General features: G+C 51.8%; 2 protein-coding genes across 8 annotated transcripts in view; both read left to right on the top strand.

The window, feature by feature from the left end:
- The window catches only part of OTUD5 (OTU deubiquitinase 5), a 36,612-nt gene extending 30,838 nt beyond the window's left edge, over window positions 1-5,774 (top strand). For 2 of the 7 annotated variants that reach the window (XM_055268096.2, XM_063634443.1), the window contains exons 6-10: window positions 1,922-2,125; window positions 3,928-4,129; window positions 4,234-4,347; window positions 4,680-4,841; window positions 5,064-5,774. In XM_055268096.2, the coding sequence (XP_055124071.1) occupies window positions 1,922-2,125; window positions 3,928-4,129; window positions 4,234-4,347; window positions 4,680-4,804 (645 nt within the window). In that variant the 3' untranslated portion in view covers window positions 4,805-4,841; window positions 5,064-5,774. Of the gene's footprint in view, window positions 1-1,921; window positions 2,126-3,927; window positions 4,130-4,233; window positions 4,348-4,679 lie in introns of all 7 variants that reach the window. The other 5 variants (XM_063634442.1, XM_055268100.2, XM_055268095.2 and 2 more) reach the window with 3 other exon arrangements.
- A 3,128-nt stretch (window positions 5,775-8,902) lies between these two features.
- PIM2 (Pim-2 proto-oncogene, serine/threonine kinase) lies at window positions 8,903-14,840 on the top strand. The gene is made up of 6 exons (XM_055268133.2): window positions 8,903-9,236; window positions 9,365-9,474; window positions 10,176-10,226; window positions 12,643-13,015; window positions 13,463-13,639; window positions 13,740-14,840. The coding sequence occupies exons 1-6, from the start codon at window positions 9,176-9,178 to the stop codon at window positions 13,901-13,903; spliced, it is 936 nt and encodes a 311-aa protein (XP_055124108.1). The 5' UTR covers window positions 8,903-9,175; the 3' UTR covers window positions 13,904-14,840.
- Window positions 14,841-15,240: the final 400 nt, after the last annotated feature.

The raw sequence follows: 15,240 nt of genomic DNA, 5'->3' as shown, positions 1-15,240 counted from the left end.
TGTGTTTGTGACTTCCTGACATACAATTCCTAAAATCCTTAGAATCTCCAAAGTGATGCCTTTTTGTATGCTAATGAGATGACTGATGGCTGGCAGCCTCTAGGTAGCTTCAGGATGGGGGCTGGTGACCTGAAAGACCAAGGCAGGATTAGAGGTTTGCAACTTTAAGCCCATCCCCCAGCCTTTGGGGAGGGGAGAGAGGCTGAAGATTAGGTTGATCACCGATGTCCAATGGCATAATCAATAATGTCTGCATAATGAAGCTTCCAAAGAATCCCAAAAGGATTGGGTTCTGGGAGCTTCTGAGTAGCTGAATACATGGAAGTTTCTAGAGGGTGGCACCCCAGGGAGGGCATGGAAGCTCCACGTCCCTTCCCCCATATCTCACTCTGTGCATCTCATCTGTATACTTTCTAATCTTCTCTATAATAAACTGGCAGACGTGTTTCCTGGGTTTTGTGAGCTGCTCTAGCAAGTTAATTGAACCCCCCAAAAAGTATTGTGGGAATCCCAGTTTATAGCTGGTCAGTCAGAAATTCTGGAGGCCCAGACTTTCGACTGGTGTTTGAAGGGGGGGTGGGGGGAGTCTTGTGGGACTGAGCCCTCAACCTGTGGGATCCCAGGCTGTCTCTGGGTATTGAATTGCATTGGAGGACGGACACCAGGTGTCCGCTGCTTGCTGTGTGGGAAAACACCCTCCCCCCCCAGCCCGCACACTTGGTCACAGAAGTCTCCTGTGTTGATTGTTGTTGAGTGAGTGAGTAGAAAAAACACTTGGAGTGTGTTTAACACTGCCAGAGTGGTTAGATTTTTTGACTATTTTTTTAATTGGCTTGTTTTAACATAGTTTTACGAATTGTTTTTAACTATTCACAGTAAAAAATTACATTTTATCTGAATGCAAGGTCTGCAGGAAAAAGAATACATTTTACATGATTACTTAGCATATATGCATTTGTGTGTGATGTGTATATGTGCATTAAAATAATGTTAACTAAAGCTTCATGAAACAACATTTGCACTTATTCCCTGGGATATACTCTGATATTTTCTATTTTTTAAAAATGCTGTTGGATCTCAGCCTGAAAAACAGTACTCTGATGTAGTGTCCTGTAACTCATAGCACCCCACACCATGTTGATACTGCCCCCTTATTCCCCCACACACCCACTACTTCCCCCAACCCCTCCCATGCTTGAATACTCCCTCCACCCTGTGCACACATAGCTAATTTTTGTATGTGTCTCATCTGCTCATGTGTGAGAAAGTCCTCAACATTATGAAACAGTCATCACTGGATGAGGCTTCTTTAAATTAAGGCCCAGGGCCAGGTGCAGTGGCTCATGCCTGTAATCCCAGCACTTTGGGAGGCCAAGTCGGGTGGATCACCTGAGGTCAGGAGTTCAAGACCAGCCTGGCCAACATGGTGAAACTCCATTTCTACTAAAAATACAAAAAAATTAGCCGAGAGTGGTGGCACTCACCTGTAATCCCAGCTACTTGGGAGGCTGAGGCTAAAGAATCACTTGAACCTGGGAGGCGGAGGTTGCAGTGAGCCGAGATTACGCCACTGCACTCCAGCCTGGGCAACAGAGCGATACTTCGTCTCAGAAAAAAAAAAAAGTCCCAGGTTGGAAGGCACCTGACTGCTGCAGTCTCAATGCCTCAGTTGAGGTGGTTTAGGGGTTGACGTCAGGTCTTACAAGCACAGGAGTTTGGAATGACAGGTCCCACATCCCAAGCCTGCTTTCCCCTGGTCCCCAATCAAGAGGTAGTCTGCAGAGTGTTGCTCTGTGGGAGTACCTGCTTTTCTGTCTCCTTTTTTTTCTGGGGCCTGTGGGCCTACCTCGCTGAGCCTGTTCTGGCTCTTGGGCAGGTTCAGAGTGTTATTGCACATCCCTGTTCCTCTCCCTCCTTGCAGTTTGCAGAGCAGTCTCTGATGAAGAATGCCATAAAAACGTCGGAGGAGTCATGGATCGAACAGCAGATGCTAGAAGACAAGAAACGGGCCACGGACTGGGAGGCCACAAATGAGGCCATCGAGGAGCAGGTGGCTCGGGAATCCTACCTGCAGTGGTTGCGGGATCAGGAGAAACAGGCTCGCCAGGTCCGAGGCCCCAGCCAGGTGGGTCATGGACTCTGTCACAGGCTTGGCCAAAAACTCATTACTTCTCATGCTTTGCCCTCAAGCGAGCAGAAAAAAATTAAGCAGTTTTGATATCTGGGAGGGAAGGAAGCATCCGGCACCATCTGTAACTCATCTTGGTCTTAGTTTTGGCATTGTACCTTGGAACTTTAAATACTTGTGCAGAACAGGCACTTAAGGAGAGAGAGGAGGGCAGCCATGCCGCTGGTGACACAAGGGAATAATGGATAGCTTCAGAGACACAAGCTTTTGTTGACTGCCCTTGTGTGCCAGGTCTCTACTGAGAATGTAACATCAGATCTGGACTACTCTGCCCTCAAGGATCTCATCTGTTGGGGGAGACAACTCATTGGTGGGGTCCTTGACCCTGGCTGGAAGATCAGTGGAGGTTGGGGCTCCGGTTAGTCTTCACAGAGGAAGGTTGAATTGTTAGGGAAGCGGGGAGGGGCAGGGCAGAGAAGCATCTGAGGAATTGTAAAATCACAAGGAGTTTTGAGTGATTGTAGATGTTGGCTGGCAGGAGCTGAGTTTTTTTTTTTTTTTTTTTTTTTTTTTTGAGACAGAGTCTTGCTCTGTCGCCCAGGCTGGAGTGCAGTGGTGCAGTCTCGCCTCACTGCAAGCTCTGCCTCCCAGGTTGACGCCATTCTCCTGCCTCAGCCTCCCGAGTAGCTGGGACTACAGGCGCCCGCCACCACACCCGGCTACTTTTTTGTATTTTTAGTAGAGATGGGGTTTCACCGTGTTAGCCAGGATGGTCTCCATCTCCTGACCTCGTGATCTGACCACCTTGGCCTCCCAAAGTGCTGGGATTACAGGCGTGAGCCACCGCACCCGGCTGAAGGAGCTGAGTTTTATTCTACAAATACCTACTACCAGTCTGTGGCAGGCCCTGTTTTCAGTATATGGGGATACATAGGTGAGCCCAGCAGACCAAGATCCCCGTCCTTGTGATGCTCACAGTTTTGCAGAGTGAAATAAAATAATAAATATAATGAATAAATTAGTTTGGAAATGCTGTGGATGGAAAGTGTAGAGCCAGGATAAAGGGGCTGAGCAGGAATGTGCGTTCACGGTATGAAATAGCACAGTCAGGGTAGGCCTCAGAGCAGGTGAGATTTGAACCTTGCAGAAAGTGAGAGTTAGCTGAGTGCACATGGAGGGGAGGACAGCAGACCCACACACCTGGTACAACTCAGGCACAGCCCAGAGGGAGGCCGGTGTGTCCGAACAGAATGTAGTAGTAGATGAAGTCAGAGAGGTTGTGGGTCCGATTGAGTAGGGGCTTGTGGGCTGTGGCGAGGACTTTGGCATTTACTCTGAGAGAGGCAGAAACCATGGGAGGATTGTGAGCAGAGGACAGACAGGATGTGGTTGGAGATTTAACAAGATCGCCTTGCCTGCTAGTCATCCAGTGGAGTCTGGTGAGTGAGGGCAGAAGCAGGGGCCAGTGAGGAGGAGGCTACTGCAGTAGGCCAGGTGACTGGTGGCCAGTGCTGGCAGTGGAGGTGGTGAGAAGGGGTTGGATTTGGGATCTATTTTCAAGATAGAGGTAACAGGGTTTCCTGTCAGATTGGCTGTAGGGGTGTGAGAGAAAGGGTAAGGAGCTCCACCTCTGTCCTGTGAGGAGCCTTGTGGTCCACCGTGTGAGTGGGGATGATGTTGACCTGTGTAGAAGCTGTATCATAGCCAAGGTCCTGGGAAGGGAGCCAGCATTCAAGGATGGGTCACAGGAAGGTCATGGCTGCTGGTGGTCCTTAACACATTTTCCTTCCCCACTGCAGCCCCGGAAAGCCAGCGCCACATGCAGTTCGGCCACAGCAGCAGCCTCCAGTGGCCTGGAGGAGTGGACTAGCCGGTCCCCGCGGCAGCGGAGTTCAGCCTCGTCACCTGAGCACCCTGAGCTGCATGCTGAATTGGGCATGAAGCCCCCTTCCCCAGGCACTGTTTTAGCTCTTGCCAAACCTCCTTCACCCTGTGCGCCAGGTCAGTGATTTGCCCACAGGGAATGTGCTGGGAGTTAGGAGGCACTGCCTGGGTCCTGGGTCCTGGATCCTGGGTCCCTACCTTTGACTGTCCGTCTGCTTCAGGTACAAGCAGTCAGTTCTCGGCAGGGGCCGACCGGGCAACTTCCCCCCTTGTGTCCCTCTACCCTGCTTTGGAGTGCCGGGCCCTCATTCAGCAGATGTCCCCCTCTGCCTTTGGTAAGCCTCCTTTGTCTGGGGGGATGGAGGCTGCTAGGAGCTGGGAGAGACTGGAAGAAGTGGCAAGTCCTGAGAGGGGGTTTCTGGAGCCTCTGGCCATCTCCCCAAGAAAAGAAGGGAGAGGCACTGGAGGGGATTTTTCAGACCCAAGGAATTTGCCCCAGAAGGGTCTGGGGTCTAAGTGGGGTTTCACAGGCCTAGCAGATCCTTCTGTTTTGAGAAAGGAGTGAGAAGGGCCCTATGGGATTTCTCCAGAGCCCCAGATGTCGGCACGGTGAGGAGAAGGCAGGCTGAGAGCGCTCCATCATCCTTTTCCTCTTCCTCTCGCCCAGCAGGTCTGAATGACTGGGATGATGATGAGATCCTAGCATCGGTGCTGGCAGTGTCCCAACAGGAATACCTAGACAGTATGAAGAAAAACAAAGTGCACAGAGACCCACCCCCAGACAAGAGTTGATGGAGACCCAGGGATGGGACACCATCTCCCAACCCCAGTACTCCTGCTCTCCGGTGCCACCTCACCTTCTTTGGCTTCTTCCCTCTTGCCTCCTTCTGTTCTTTCTGCTCTCCCCTCTTTTCCCTCCTCCTCACTTCCCTCTGGCTAGCCCACCCCTGTGCTCCCTCTCATTGCCGCTGCCACTATCACCTGTCTCTCTGCCAGCTGACGTGCCCTGTTGCCCCCCTACCCCGCACAGAACCATCCCTGCATTCCACAGGGGACTCGGGCAAGGGTGCCGAAGATAGACAAGAGGCACACAGAGACAGACCAACTGGCAGCCAGGCAGCCCCAGAGGAGAGAGACATTCAGACAGAGGAAAGTCTCCCTGCCCCTCATTCCTTCCAAGATGAGAAAAACTTGCCACCACCCCTCCCCCCCGACACTGATGCCAGGGAGGTGGGAGGAAGAAGTGGGAAATTTCCCTTCCCAGAACCCCAAGAACGTCTGAGCCTTCAATGTTGAATTTTTTCTTTATTAAAATATACTTTTATCTTATAAAATCAACTAATCAAAAATGATATAAACGACAGCACTGGCTCTGTGAAGGTGGCATCTTTCTGGGCAGGCAGGCCATGGGGCATGGAGGAGGCTGCAAAGATATGGGTTGCTGTCTTCTGGCCTCCAGCTGCATGGAGGCCGGCCCAGGGTCTAGGGTGTGCACTGGGCAAGGGCAGGGTGGCAGGTGTCAGGCCGGCTTGGACAATGAAACCCTGACCTTGCTGCATTCCTTTTGCTTCCACCACCACTAGCCTCTTTGGAATCTTGGGGTGGGGGTCATCTTTGGGGATAATGGCTGCCACCCGGGATTTGAGTGTAGGGAGTGTGGGAGCAGCCTTGGCAGATGGGGCACCCGTGCCCTGCAGGTGTTGACAAGATCCGCCATCTGTAATGTCCTTGGCACAATAAAACCAAATGTCAGTTTCCCTGAGCGGCTCTGTTCTGTTTGGGGCAGGGGTTGGGCGGGCCTCTGGGCAGAGGATGCAATGACAATGCAATGACACGGACCTTGGCTTGACCTCAGAGGTGTGAATGCTCTCCAGCAGGGTCTGTCTGGGGGCCTGGAGTTTGTATTTGATTTGCTGCTTATTAAACCTCCTTCTGGACCTATTACCATTGGAAAAGCTGCGTCTTTGCCTGCAGACCCCACCCCTGCCTACCCTATTTCCTGGGGGTGTGATGGTAGCAGAGGACTGTGAGCTTGAACTTCCTGCCTGAATTCCAGCTTCTCCGCCTGCCTCTCACCGTGAATGCTGCTCTTGTGATCTGATGAAGAAAAGCCTTGGAAAAGCGCAACTGATACTTTGTAGCAACATGAGTTTAGTGGAAGTAACCGGAGGGGCCTCACCTACTAGGTTTTAGAAGGTGAAGGATGGCTAAACCCTTTTTTGTTCTTGTCCCCCCAGTCTGACACCTCTTTCCCTGCCTTCCCTAGGGGTAAATCCAAGGTAAAGAAGGCTGGCTGGCCCTCAGGTTTTCTCAAGCAGGTTTTTCACCATGCCATGATAATGGAGATCCTCTGACAGGATGTGTGTCTGGTTCTGCAGTTGAGGGCATGGCTAGCTGAGTGGCTGTCTGCGGAGTGTGTCTGGAACCCAATGGCCAAGCATGTATTTGTTGTAGAGTTGCTTTGAAACCTTCCTGGTGTTTTCTAGCTGTGTGGCCCTGGTCAATTGCTTCTCTGTTTCAAGTGTCTCATCTGTACAAGAGGTGATTAGGCTGGGTGCAGTGACTCAGACCTATAATCCCAGCACTTTGGGAGGCTGAGGTGGGTGAATCAGCTGAGATCAGGAGTTTGAGACCAGCCTGGCCAACATGGAGAAACCCCATCTCTACTAAAAATACAAAAATTAGCCGTGCATGGTTGTACGTGCCTGTAATCCTAGCTACTTGGGAGGCTGAGGCATGAGAATCGCTTGAACGCGGGAGGTGGAGGTTGCAGTGAGCCGAGATTGTGCCACCACACTCCAGCCTGGGCGACAGAGCGAGACTCCGTCTTAAAAAAAAAAAAAAGTGATATCTACTCCCTCATGCTTCTGCTGTGATCATCTAGAGGGAATATGTATGATCAAAGTAATGTACTACTGGGCACAGTGCCTGGCACATTGAGAGAGCACAAATGTTAGTATTACTCTTTTTGTAGAAGTTTCTGCACCATTTGGCCCCTGCCAATCTCTCGCCGCTCGGTCCAGTGTTGTTGGCCTTTGCCTGCAATTTGCCCTCCCCTGTCCTGAGCCACCAACCTTCTTTGTCTTTCAAGACAGATAGAGCGTCACCTGCTGAGAAGCCCATTCACATTCTCACTTCTATCTAAAAATCTCCCCAGTAACTGTACTACAGATAAACTTCATGGCACAGGTTTGATGCCTGACTTATCTGTACATCTCTGATACTAACATCCCCACCAAGGCCTGGCAGGCTTATAGCAAACCACCCCCTAATAATGTTGGGTGAACAAAGGAGAGTACATGTATGCTTTTTTGGTGTTGTCTGTGTGTGTGTGATTGTGGTGAGTCCAAGTCTTCATGTGCAGCTCACAGAGTGTCTCCAGTTGTGTGTGTGATGAAGGGCTTGTTTCCAGGTGTGTCAGATGGTGACTGAGTGTGGGACTCTTATCTCTGACAGTTTGTGTCTAAATCCAAGATGCGTGCATGCCTGCGTGGGTCTGTCTGTGACAGTGCATCTGTGGTTTCTGTCTGATGGGGTGGATGTCCGTTTGTGTTCCTGCAACAGATTCTGGGTAGCTATTTCTGGACAGTTTGTTCCATTGATAAACTGCATGTGTCATGGTGTATGTGTGTCTGTGTCTGAACAGGTCTATCCATGTCTGTTTTTGTGACACTGCCACAAAATGTGACTCTATCACATCAGTACATGTCTGCATTCAGAGCAGTGCATGTGTGTCCCTGGAGCATCTGTGCATCTTCCTGTGACAGACTCTGCGTCTCTCATTTCTGGGACAGTACAAGTCTTGCTGTGACAGTGCATGTCTGATGGTGACAGTGTGTTTGTGACAAGTTCTGCCAGTGTGTTTGACGGGACATTTCTATGTCATCACATGGCAAATGTAGGTCTGCGTGAGTGCCTTTCTGTAAGTGTGTCTCTGGGTGTCATTCTAGGACATAACTATTTTTCTGACAGTGTGCCTGCCTGAAAGTGTATGTCAGTCTCTGGCTGCATGTGTATCTAGGTCGTTTCTGTGAATGTGTCTGACAGTATGTGTTTGTGTATATCTTGGCATTCATGTGTCTTTGGAGTGCATTTTTCTTCCTGGGGTGTGGCGCCTTTTCTGGGTGTTTTTCACAAATTTGTGTCTGAGAGTTGCCACTTCTCTAGCAGCCTCTATCATGTCTCTCAGTCGTTGCCTCTCTCAACTCCAAATGCAGCCCCATGCCACCACCACTCTGGGCTCACCCCCATCCCCCAAGAACCACCCCCTGCTGTTCTAGATTCTAGACCTGCTGACTGGGCCCAGGGCTCAGGGTTAAAAGCTCCAATAAACACTCACCAGGCAATGCTGCCTTTGACCAATGTACACCCGTGGCGTTGATGGTAGGGGTTCCCCCTCCCTGGCTACCAGCTATTTCCAGGGCCCTGGCCTCAGCTTTCCAATGAAGGCCGCCAGTCGCCCGGAAGGAGTCCGACAAGCACCTTTCGAGACGGGGTCTTTGATAGCCACAGGCGCGAATTGTTAGAAGCCCGGCCTGGCGCTATCTCTGCTAATATCCAGGCAGCGGCGGCAAACCAACTTCCCAGGAAAGGATACTGCGCAGTTATTTTTTAAGTGTAAATACACACACACACACACACACACACACACACACACACACACCACCACTACCAACAACAACCCCGCGCAACAACCAAAACAAGCGTGGTGCTGCAAAGGGATTCCCAGAACCGATTTCCTCTTAGTGTGAGCCCCACCTCAAGCCCCCTCATTTACATGCTGGCCCCGCCTCCTCGGAAGAATCGAGCGTGTATTTGCATAAGGGGGCCCTTGAAACGATGAGGGTGGTATGCAAATAAGAACTGGCTCCGATTGGCTGTGGTACAGCAGGTGCCGCGTCCGGATTGATCAAAGCCAGGTGGGCGGGGCTGTCGCCCAGGGTGACTCTCCCGGGAGGCGCGTGCCCAGGCTCAGTAGCACTGGGGCTGGCGCGCGCGGCGAATCTTAACGCTGCGCCGTCTGCGGGCGCTTCCGGGCCACCAGTTTCTCTGCCTTCCACCCTGGCGCCCCCCAGCCCTGGCTCCCCAGCTGCGCTGCCCCGGGCGTCCACGCCCTGCGGGCTTAGCGGGTTCAGTGGGCTCAATCTGCGCAGCGCCACCTCCATGTTGACCAAGCCTCTACAGGGGCCTCCTGCGCCCCCCGTGACCCCCACGCCGCCGCCAGGTGAGTACATCTTCCCCTACTGCAACCAGACGGGGTGGGCTGGAATGATGGGTTGCAGCGCGGGGGGAGGGAGTCGTGGCTGGGCTCAGCACGCCGCCACCCTGACTTCCTCGCCTCCGCCTGCGTAGGAGGCAAGGATCGGGAAGCCTTCGAGGCCGAGTATCGACTCGGCCCCCTCCTGGGTAAGGGGGGCTTTGGCACCGTCTTCGCAGGACACCGCCTCACAGATCGACTCCAGGTATCCGTCACAAGGGTCTTGGGAGGGTCAGGTGCGTGTGGCGGGGGCCGGGGGTCCTGGCCCTGGAATGCTGGTTGACCGAGGAGTGAGCCTGCAGAGTGTGTAGAGGACCAGGTGTGTGTGTGTGTGTGTGTGTGTGTGTGTCCGTCTGAGGAGTGAGCCTGCAGTGTGTGTAGAGGGCCAGGTGTGTGTGCGTGCGGGTGTGTGTGTCGGTCTAGGAGGTTATGGGGGGGGCAGGGGGCTTCAGATTCCGGAGGTCCTCGACCCCAGAGTCCAGGCTGTGTATGTGTGTGAAAGCGGGGACCTAGATGTGAGATTTGTGGGAATTTTGGAGGTAGGTGTCCAGTGTGGAGCCATGCGGACCAGGACCCTGGTACAGAGTTGGGGTATCGTAGAGCTAAATAGGAAGATTGTGGACCTGGGCTATCAGGAAATCTAGAACTCAGGACTTGGAGTGATGAGTCCTGATGCCTGAGAACGGAGAGCCCAGGGCTAAGGAAGGTGGGAGAGATAAACTTGGTTCCGAGGACCTGGAGGGCAGGGGAGACGCCCTGGTATGGGTTCTGTGGGGTGCTGTGGTTGGGGACCAGAAAGACTAGAGTGCTGGTAGATGGAGGAATACTGGAGGTAGGCAGAAGGTCTAGACTGAGAGGGATCTGGGGATCACCTGCTGGCCTCCTTATCACGGCCCTCTTCTCCAGGTGGCCATCAAAGTGATTCCCCGGAATCGTGTGCTGGGCTGGTCCCCCTTGGTGAGTACCTTCGGAGCCCTTCCTGACCTACCTACTCCATCACTGATGAATTCACCTCCTTGCTTTTTCCAGGGGATGTATGACTCCCTGGGCCCTGTAACAGTGAGAATACTGCCAGCCCATTTATACTCCCTTGGGGTGACATACAGTTCTGATTCACCCCAATTCCCCTAGAGCCCTGGATTCTCCCCTCCAACAAACCTTTCCCATCCTCCCTCCAAACACTGCTGGGGGACTGCCCGCAGGGCATGCTGGTGGGGAACAAGGGGCAGAGGTCACTGGTTGCCATGGTGTTGGTGGCTGCTTCTCTCTTGCCGTTATAACGCTAACGGACATCAGGGCGGGTCTGGGCAAGTTGTAGAGTTGGGAGCGCCCCCTGGCGGGCTCTAGGGGAAACTGCGTCTGCGCAGTCCGTGGGACCCAAAGGGAGAGGGTGCGCCTGCGCAATATCGGAATTTTTGCATCTCGGTGAGAAAACGTCTGCTGCTGTGCAAGTCAGCAGCCTGGCCAGGAGAGGGCTCTACCTCAGCCCAGAAGGTTGCTGCTCGAAGTGTACCTGCACAGGGCTTGGGGAGGCAGTGGGGGGCGGCTTTTGTGGCCAGTAGCGTTTATACTTTTTTTTTTTTTTTTTTTTTTTGGAGATACAGTCTCCCTCTGTTGCCCAGGCTGGAGTGAGGTGACGCGATCTCGGCTCACTGCAACCTCCGTCTCCTGGGTTCAAGCGATTCTCCTGCCTCAGCCTCCCAAGTAGCTGGGACTACGGGAGCGCACAACCATGCCCGGCTAATTTTTGTATTTTTAGTAGAGACAGGGTTTCACCATGTTGGCCAGGCGGGTTTTGAACTGCCGACCTCAGGTGATCCGCCTGCCTCAGCCACCCAAAGTGCTGGGATTACAGGCATTAGCCACCACGCCCGGCTGCATTTATGACTTTTTTTTTTTCCTTGAGACAGAGTTTCACTCTGCTGCCTGGGCTGGAGTGCAGTGGCGTGATCTCAGCTCACTGCAGCCTCCACCTCCTGGGTTCAAGCGATTCTCCTGCCTCAGGCTCCTGAGTAGCTGTAATTACAGGTGCCCGCCGCCACGCCCGGCTAATTTTTATATTTTTAGTAGAGACCGTGTTTCACCATGTTGGCCAGGCTGGTCTGGAACTCCTGACCTAGTGATCTGCCCGCCTCGGGCCTCCCAAAGTGCTGGGATTACAGGCGTGAGCCACCGTGCCCGGCCTCTAATTTTGTATTTTTAGTAGAGATGGGGTTTCTCCATGTTGGTCAGGCTGGTCTCGAACTCCCGACCTCAGATGATCTGCCTGTCTTGGCCTCCCGAAGTGCTGGGATTACAGGCGTGAGCCACTGCGCAGGGCCACATTTAGGCTTTTTATTGGCTGGTTCTAGGTGCTTGGTGATGCTGACAAAACACATGATAACACTAAGTCCTTTTGTGCTAAGTCCTTTGCAATAAATCACTCAGCTGTTAAACAAATTAGGTATATTGACCACCTACTATATGACAGACATAATTCTAGACACTCAGCAAAGTATTACATAAGTATTGAGAGCTCATTTTGTGCTAGGTCCTTTTTTTACTAATTGTTTTCACCTGTTTAACAAATACTTATTCAGCTCTACTCTTTAGCAGCCACTGTTCTAGTGCTTCATATACGTCCGTGAACAAAACAAACTATTACACAATAACAGTGTTTACTGAGTGCTAACTGCTTGTCAGAGCCCATGCTATTAAGTGCTGTCATCTGTTTAACATTTATTGATCACCTACTGTGTAAGGTACTATTCTAATCTGGGATATGTCAAGGAACAAAACACCACATAATGGTGGTGCTGCTTCTGCTGAAAGCCTTAAGTTAATAACCAGATTTTTCTATTTTTGCTTGTTTGTTTTGAGACAGCTGGAGTGCAGTGGTGGATCTCCACTGCAACCTCTGCCTTCTTGGCTCAAGCAACCCTCCCACCACCTCAGCCTCCCAAGTAGCTGGGACTACAGGTGCATGCCACCAAGCCTGGCTAATTTTTGTGTTTGTGTAGAGATGGAGTCTTGCCATTTTGCCCAGGCTGATCTTGAACTCTTGGGCTCAAGCAATCCACCCACATCAGCCTCCCAAAGTGCTGGGATTACAGGGATGAGCCACTGTGCCCGGCTGAACTTCTTTTGTTTATTCAAATGTTTATTGATCTACTACATGAGAGATTTGTGCAGACTCTTTGCTGGTTTCACCCTCTAAAACGCTGTGTGTTTGTGTCTTTAGGGAAACTGAGGCCCAGGAAGGGAAGTGAGTTGCTCAAGGACACACTGTCAGGAAAAGGGGCCCTGAGTTGAGCTTAGGTAAAAAGCCTCAGAGCTGTTGCCCTGACATCTGTCTTTTTTCTCTCCCTGCTTCCCACCCCACCTGTGTCCCCAGTCAGACTCAGTCACATGCCCACTCGAAGTGGCACTGCTATGGAAAGTGGGTGCAGGCGGTGGGCACCCTGGCGTGATCCGCCTGCTTGACTGGTTTGAGACACAGGAGGGCTTCATGCTGGTCCTCGAGCGGCCTTTGCCCGCCCAGGATCTCTTTGACTATATCACAGAGAAGGGCCCGCTGGGTGAAGGCCCAAGCCGCTGCTTCTTTGGCCAAGTAGTGGCAGCCATCCAGCACTGCCATTCCCGTGGAGTTGTCCATCGTGACATCAAGGATGAGAACATCCTGATAGACCTACGCCGTGGCTGTGCCAAACTCATTGATTTTGGTTCTGGTGCCCTGCTTCATGATGAACCCTACACTGACTTTGATGGTAAGGCTTCTCTAAATCTCCCCAGAGGGATTGTTTTTACTTGATGGCCTTGTGACCGTTGGCCTCCAGTGGTGGGGTGTCCTGTAATCCTTGACTCATACTGCATTATATAAGATGATCAATTGCTAATACTGGGGATTCTCAGCCTTGCCCTCTGATAAAGTCCATCTTTTAACGGTGTGCTAACCTTATTCTGGGCTCCTATTCTGGTGAGGGGGTCCTGTTACCATCCTGAGTATTCTTTCTCTGGTAAGGGGATCCTGTTACTTCTCAGTGCTTTTATTCTGTTGAAGGGACTCTGTTATTTTAGCTGCTCTTTATCTAGTGAGGGGACTCTGCTTTTATCTTGAGTGCTCTTAATTGTGGTGAGGCCATCTTTCCTGGGGAGTTTGGGGTTGGAGAAGAGCATCATGAGATTGAGTGGTCTAACCCCTGGCTTGTGTGCAGGGACAAGGGTGTACAGCCCCCCGGAGTGGATCTCTCGACACCAGTACCATGCACTCCCGGCCACTGTCTGGTCACTGGGCATCCTCCTCTATGACATGGTGTGTGGGGACATTCCCTTCGAGAGGGACCAGGAGATTCTGGAAGCTGAGCTCCACTTCCCTGCCCATGTCTCCCCAGGTGAGGCCTCACTGACCCCAGCCCAGAAGACTCCATCCCTCTCAGGGACCAGTACCCCCTACTGACTGCTAATCTTCCCTCTCTGCTTCTTGGCCCACAGACTGCTGTGCCCTAATCCGCCGGTGCCTGGCCCCCAAACCTTCTTCCCGACCCTCACTGGAAGAGATCCTGCTGGACCCCTGGATGCAAACACCAGCCGAGGATGCACCCCTCAACCCCTCCAAAGGAGGCCCCGCCCCTTTGGCCTGGTCCTTGCTACCCTAAGCCTGGCCTGGCCCCCAGTGGTCGGAAGAGCCATCCCATGGCCATGTCACAGGGATAGATGGACATTTGTTGACTTGGTTTTACAGGTCATTACCGGTCATTAAAATCCAGTATTACTAAGGTAAGGGATTGAGGATCAGGGGTTAGAAGACATAAACCAAGTCTGCCCAGTTCCCTTCCCAATCCTACAAAGGAGCCTTCCTCCCAGAACCTGTGGTCCCTGATTCTGGAGGGGGAACTTCTTGCTTCTCATTTTGCTAAGGAAGTTTATTTTGGTGAAGTTGTTCCCATTCTGAGCCCCGGGACTCATATTCTGATGTGTCACCCCTTTATTGGCACCTCCTACTACCACCACACAAACTTAGTTCATATGCTCTTACTTGGGCAAGGGTGCTTTCCTTCCAATACCCCAGTAGCTTTTATTTTAGTAAAGGGACCCTTTCCCCTAGCCTAGGGTCCCATATTGGGTCAAGCTGCTTACCTGCCTCAGCCCAGGATTCGTTATTCTGGAGGAGGTAATGCCCTGTTGTTACCCCAAGGCTGCTTTTTTTTTTTTTTTTTTTTTGGTGAGGGGACCCTACTCTGTTATCCCAAGTGCTCTTATTCTGGTGAGAAGAACCTTACTTCCATAATTTGGGAAGGAATGGAAGATGGACACCACCGGACACCACCAGACACTAGGATGGGATGGATGGTTTTTTGGGGGATGGGCTAGGGGAAATAAGGCTTGCTGTTTGTTCTCCTGGGGCGCCCCCTCCAACTTTTGCAGATTCTTGCAACCTCCTCCTGAGCCGGGATTGTCCAATTGCTAAAATGTAAATAATCACGTATTGTGGGGAGGGGAGTTCAAAGTGTGCCCTCCTCTCTTCTCCTGCCTGGATTATTTAAAAAGCCATGTGTGGAAACCCACTATTTAATAAAAGTAATAGAATCAGAAGAGGCTGGCCATTTGTAGGTGTGAGGCTTTTATGGAGCATCTACTGTGCACTGAGACAGACTGTCCCTCTGCTTTGTCCTCAGGAAGCCACAGTCTTATGTTGCCATCCTAAAGAGCTTTAAGGATTCTTGAAGCTGCACCACACACACACACACAAAAATCTTGATTCCTCCTGCCCCTGATCTTACACAGTGCCCAGTATGTGCAGAAGGGTTCTCTGTTGGAGATAACTGTGCATATTGAAGGTGTTTAGGGCACATCCCCAATCAAGATGGCCATCTCAGAAGCAGAAAAACTACCTAACCTGGCACCCCGGGGTAATGAAGAAGCCCTTTTCCCTGTTGGAGAGGAAAAGCCCTATCAGGGTACTGGCGAGGGCGGGGCTGGGGTTGGGCGCTGA

The sequence above is a fragment of the Symphalangus syndactylus genome, chromosome X (genome assembly GCF_028878055.3).
Source record: "Symphalangus syndactylus isolate Jambi chromosome X, NHGRI_mSymSyn1-v2.1_pri, whole genome shotgun sequence".
NCBI classification, from domain to species: Eukaryota; Metazoa; Chordata; class Mammalia; order Primates; family Hylobatidae; genus Symphalangus; species Symphalangus syndactylus.
The sequence above is the reverse complement of the archived record's forward strand: the minus strand, read 5'-3'. Positions and strand labels throughout refer to the sequence as shown.